Here is a 6,128-nt window from a genome sequence, read left to right as displayed (position 1 = left end):
ATGTCAAAAAAATAAATAAATAAATAAATAAATAAATAAATAAATAAATAAATAAAAATAAAAAAAGGTTATGTCTTGATCGGTTGACAAAATTGTTGGGACCAGAGGCTCACAGGAACCTAACCATGTGTTTTCCCTTAGGAGCAGTGGTTCAATATTTACAAAGTGTTTACAATGACTCTATAGAATATGACTACTCCAAATAATAAGAATAGATTGTATATAATTCTTCATAATCATTGTAGGCCATGGGTTTGTTCACTGATGCAAGGTTGGTAATGATGAAATGTCATATTTATTTTGGGCAGATAATGAGCATCCTTGATAAAATTTCCCTTAATTTTTTTTTAAATTTTTTTTTTTTTGAGAGAGAGAGCACGTGAGCAGGGGAGGGGCAGAGAGGGAAGGAGATACAGAATCCAAAGCAGGCTCCAGGCTCTAAGCTGTCAGCACAGAGCCCAACATGGGGCTTGAACTTGTGAACCATGAGATCATGACCTGGGCTGAGGTCAGACACTCAACCAACTGAGCCAGCCAGGCACCCCGATAAAATTTCCCTTAAAATAGTAGTTTTCAGACCAGGTTAGAACAGAAGACTCTTTCACAGGGATGAGAATGAGAAGGAACCTAAGCAAACCAGGCTGCACCTTTTAGTCACCTTTATATATAACGGTTCTGCCCTTAGCTGTGATGTATTTGGGAGTCTTCTCTAAGATTTCACAACTTTAAGGGGAAATTTTCTTTTTGAAAAGCAATGCTTTGTGTAAGTATGAAGCCAAATCATAGCAAGGCAAGGAAAAAAAAACACCTTTTTTCCACATGCTCGCAACAGTTTTATTGAATGATGCCAGAAAAAGCTTAGCTTTTCAAAAATAATTATTTCTTTATCTCTCTATCCATCTGCCTATCACATGATTTAAAGGAAATGCCTGTTTGCCTATAGAGTATTTGCAAAAAAGGCAGCATTTATATTTGTGAATGATAAAGATCTTGTTTTTTAAGAAAAATACAGTCCCTAGATTATAGACATGATTACATATTCCCAAAATTTAAGTAATTTTTCTTTTTACCTCAGTATCATGAGGTTATATGTACTCCAGATCTTCCCCTTTCACTGATACCTAATGAAGAAAACCTTGACTCTCTGCTCTGGACGGTGGAAATATATTGCATGTCAGAGATCAAAGGGTCACTTTTTGCAGTTAACATTCCCATAGTAAGAAACTTAGGAGACTATCATAGAAATCAGAGTTAAATACAGTGTACATTAGGTTTTGCTGCTTTAGATACCAGGTAATTAATATCTTGTTAAGTTGCTGGTAAACATATGGTAGCCTAATGAGTACACTGATAACCTACAGTGACCAGAAATACCACTTGCCCTGTAGTGCCCTTAATTGTACTAAAAACTGGTCACAGCAATGAGAAAGCTTAAAAAAAAGCCCTTGGTCAAACTAGATTTTAATAGATTATCCTCTTTTCTCCTTTGAATTAGTATATGGAAAATAATTCTTTATTCCGTAGTGCAAAACAATCAAAAAAAGTTATCCTAAAAGTTGACATCATGCTTTTGTCTTGCCGAAGAACATCTCTCTTAAAGGTATTAAGACAAAAAAAAAAAATTATAATCCTTTTTAAAGCAGATGCACCTAAGTATAAAGAGTGTTACTGAAAGCATACTAGAGAGAAAAGTTTGAAAATTTGGATTTGGTTGGAGACTTCTCATTTTCTGTCTCATAGAGCCAAACTTACTGAGTGGCACTGCCCACAGTGTGAACAGAAGAGGCGTAAAAAGACGAGACCTGGACATCGAAGAGCTTAGAGAGATCCTTTCTTCTCTCTTACCTTTTGTGCGAATTGAACACATCTTACCTATAAACAGTGAAGTCCTCAGTGATGCAGTAAGTGTCTTTCTTCATTCATCCCTTTCATGAAAATAAAATGTACCAAAATGTGCAGGCTTATCTTTTTTTTTAATCATCATACATAATTTCTACTAATAAGAGTACCGTGAAACTGTGAAGTCCACGAGGACAGAGACAGACGTGTTTTGCACCATGTCATGTCCCCAGTGTTGGCCACTGGCACAGCTAAAGGTTGGGTGAATGAGAGTTAAGTGGGGATAGCGGTCTCACTTTTTCAAGAGGATAGTCTCCAGGGGAGGTTACTTCAGCCATTTATCAGCGTAGATCAAGTAGATCCTTATTCACAAAGGAAAGGGTAGAAATTACCTTTGGAGACTTTTCAAACACAGCAATATATCAGGGAGCAGGAAGGAAGGAGATTGGTTTAGTGTGAAAAGGATGATAGAATCTTCTGATTGTACTTTAAAGATTAATGGAGCTGATCATGTTACTTTCATAATTTTTTCAAAGTGAATTTTTTAAACCAGTAATTGCTTGAATTAATGGATGTGAAAAATAAATATTATAAATATTGTATACAAATTGGCTTATAACGTTAGTGCATTGTTTATAGACATAGTTTTTTCAACTGCTCAGAAACATAAAAGTCATCTGGAAAAAACCCAATAAGAATTTTTTTCCATTATATACAAATGTTTTATTTTTTTAATTTTTTTTCTTTCCAAGTCTTTATTTAAATTCCAGTTAGTTAACATACAGTGTAATGTTAGTTTCAGGTATAGAATTTAGTGATTCATCACTTACTACCAACACCCAGTGCTCCTCACAATCAGTGCCTTCCTTAATTCCCATCACCTATTTCACCCCCACTCACATCCCCTCCAGTAACCATCCGTTTGTTCTCTGTAGTTAAGTCTGTTTCTTGGTTTTCCTCCCTTTTTCCCCCCCTGCTGTTTGTTTGTTTGGTACGAATTTTTTTTTAAACTCTCTCAAAAGAACATAATGAAGAAAGGATAACTCTTCCAGAATTTAAAATACATTATAAAACTCAAGGGGCGCCTGGCTGGCTCAGTTGGTAGAGCATACGACTCTTGATCTCAGGGTCCTGAGTTAAAGCCCCATATTGGGCCTAGAGCTTACTTTAAAACAAAATAAAACAAAACAAAACAATTTAGATATTTAATCTGTGATGATAGAAAAACAGACGAGACAAAATAGCTGGGAAAAAGATCCTAATTAATACATAAGAGCGTACATAATACATAGTGTACATAATACATAGGTGCGCCTAGGTGGCTCAGTTGGTTAAGTGTCAAACTCTTGATTTCGACTCAGGTCATGATCTCACGGTTTCGTGAATTTGAGCCCTGTGTTCGGCTCTGCGCTAACAGAGCGGAGCCTCTTTGGGATTCCCTCTCTCCCTCCCTCCCTCCCTCCCCCCCTCTCCTGCTCATTTTCTCTCTCTTTCAAAATAAATAAATTTTAAGAGAGAATTAAACATATAATAATCTATCAGAAATCAGTGAATCATTGCTAGACTAGCTGATGAGCTAGGGGAAATTTGTTTAAAGTTAAACCCTCATTTCACTTGCACACAAAATTAATCCCTGTTAGATTGAAGAATTAAATATTAAATCGAAATATGGAAAAACTAGAAGGAAATGATTAAATATTTATGGTATTTCTGATTAGAAAAAATGGTCAGTCTCACTAGTAATCACACACACCAAAGAAAGCAAAATAAAGCCATAAGTTACCATTTTTTTCACCTATTAAGTCAATAATTTTTGAAATAATATTACCATCCCGTAGGGGAAGCATAGCTGGTACATTAGTAGCATTGTCCTTAAATATTTGGAAATAGCTTAAATGTCTAATAACAGAAAAAAATAAAAGTAAACTATAGTATGACTACTCAAAAGAGTATTTTGCTGCCCTGAACAATAGTCATAAAGACTAATACAGCAACATGAAAAATGTTAATGGAATATAATTTTAGAAGTATACAAAATAATGCATTTTTATGTATTCTAGAATTCAATTCTGTAAACACCCATTTAAAAAATACTGGCAGGAAATATATCAGCATTATTATGGTTGAAATAGGGTTACGAGTTTTTGCCTGTTTCCTAAATACTATCTAATGCTATATTTTATTAGTTAAAAATAATTTTAACTAATGCAGCAATTAGACATTTATTATATTTAATAAGATTAATAATATTGGAGAAACGATGTTTGGTTTTGTTTAAAACCTGGGACACAAACCAAATTGAACTCTGAATTTGGTTTAGAAAAATACTTTAGAACTTTTGTTTAGTAGAGTTAGAAAATACCTATCTCTGGGACGCCTGGGTGGCTCAGTCAGTTAAGTGTCTGACTTCAGCTCAGGTCATGATCTTGCGGTTCATGAGTTCAAGCCCCGCATCGGGCTCTGTGCTGACAGTTCAGAGCCTTGGAGCCTGCTTCGGATTCTGTGTCTCCCTCTCTCTGCCCCTCTCCCCACTCGCACTCTGTCTCTCTCTCCCTCAAAATAAATAAACATTAAAAAAAAATTTTAGAAAATACCTATCCCTGTTCTTAATTCCATGCTTCATGCCTAAGTCCCCAGTGAAAGTTTGCTTAGTCATGCTGTTAAAACCTTAAAACACTCTTAGTGTGTGTGGAGTGCTTTTACCTCATGACCGCCTCACAACCACCTTAGGAGCTGTAGGTACTTGATTTATTTTCTCCCAGCATAGACACGGAAACAACAGGGCCACCACGTATAGATGTGCAGTGTTCCATCTCCAGGGCCATCTAGAAGCCCTTAAAGTGAAGCTCAGATAAAAGGACATGTCTGCGGGGGCACCTGGGTGGCTCAGTCAGTTGAGCATCCGACTTCGGCTCAGGTTCCTGAGTTCAAGCCCCACGTGGGGCTTACTGCTATCAGTGCTGTCAGTGGTGTTAGCCGGCTTCAGATCCTCTGTCCCCCTCTCTCTGCCCCTCCCCTGCTTGTGCTCTCTCAAAAATAAAACATTCAAAAACCAAAAAGGGACATGTCTGTGGTCATGCAGCTGTTAAATGGGGAGTTAGGGTTTCGTGTCAAGTCTTCCTTCCCCTAGAGCTCCCGCCCCTAACCACCATGCAGACTGCCTGTCTCCTTGTACTGTAGATCTAGGCCCAAGATGTTCCTTTGTCTTTTGGGGGGAGGGGGGAGGATGGAATCCATGTCTAGATGAGTAAGGAAAAAAACAGAATTTGGTTTTCATTAAAAGTTCTGAAAACTGGTCCAGCTCATTATATTTGTAATTATTATAGCTCTTCTTTTAAAAACATCTTTCCTCTGTATAGAGAAAAGTGGTAAATTGTAGTACCTTTTTATTGCTGAATTTTTGAAATATTGTTAAACATTAGGAGTATTTTGAAATTTAACATCTATTCCTAAATTTTTATGATTTATAGGCATAATTATTTATCTTAGTAATATTCTAGTTCACTCAAATCTTCAGTTCATCTAAAAAAATTTTTTTTTTCCAAGATGAAAAGAGGCTTGATTAGTACTCCTCCATCAGATATGCTTCCTACAACAGAGGGTGGAAAGTCAAATGCCTGGTTACGGCAAAAAAATGCTGGAATATATGTTCGTCCTCGACTATTCTCTCCATATGTGGAGGAAGCAAAGGTAATGAAAATCATTTTAAGTTATTAGAGTGCCTTTTATGAACTGTAATTTGTGCTTATAAGCACAAAGATATTCATTGTGGCATTGTAAAAAATATTTAGAGATAGCCTAAATATTTGATAATAGGGAAAGTTAAAGTAAACTCTAGTTTACTCACCAGAATAGTTTTCTGAAATGTTTAATTATCAAGCATGTCTTTATAACTTAGTTTATATTAAATTGCATTTTACATTTTTCTTATCTTAGTTGTGTTGCAAATTGTTAATTTGGAAAAAAATTAATTTTACGGAGATGATTGTCAGTATTTTGTGATCTTCAAGATGGGAATAATGTTCTGAAAAGATTGCACACATTTTGTCTTTCTTAAACTAAAGAAATGACACAATTTCTTGCAAAATGCTTCTGTAATGGCTTTTGGAAATTATATTTTAGTTTCAGAATATGTACATAAAACTAAGACAGTTTCAGGCTTTCTAAGTAAATTATGTATTATAATATGAAGAACTCCAAGAAAATACGGTAATGTGAAAATGGAATACTGTGATTTTTATTAGCTGTATTTAGCCCTGAGAACTTTGAGACAGCCTTTTGAGGAACTG

The 6,128-nt window shown here is 35.6% G+C and overlaps 1 protein-coding gene across 6 annotated transcripts in view; it reads left to right on the top strand.

Moving 5' to 3' along the window:
* Positions 1-6,128, top strand: part of BTBD7 (BTB domain containing 7) — an 87,079-nt gene that overhangs the window by 66,794 nt on the left and 14,157 nt on the right. For 5 of the 6 annotated variants that reach the window (XM_060620613.3, XM_060620612.3, XM_060620614.3 and 2 more), the window contains 2 exons: positions 1,741-1,901; positions 5,386-5,529. In XM_060620613.3, coding sequence (XP_060476596.1) covers positions 1,741-1,901; positions 5,386-5,529 — 305 coding nt within the window. Of the gene's footprint in view, positions 1-1,740; positions 1,902-5,385; positions 5,530-6,128 lie in introns of those variants that run through there. The other variant, XM_060620616.3, reaches the window with a different exon arrangement.

Source organism: Panthera onca, chromosome B3, assembly GCF_046562875.1.
Source record: "Panthera onca isolate mPanOnc1 chromosome B3, mPanOnc1 haplotype 2, whole genome shotgun sequence".
NCBI lineage: Eukaryota > Metazoa > Chordata > Mammalia > Carnivora > Felidae > Panthera > Panthera onca.
The sequence above is the reverse complement of the archived record's forward strand: the minus strand, read 5'-3'. Positions and strand labels throughout refer to the sequence as shown.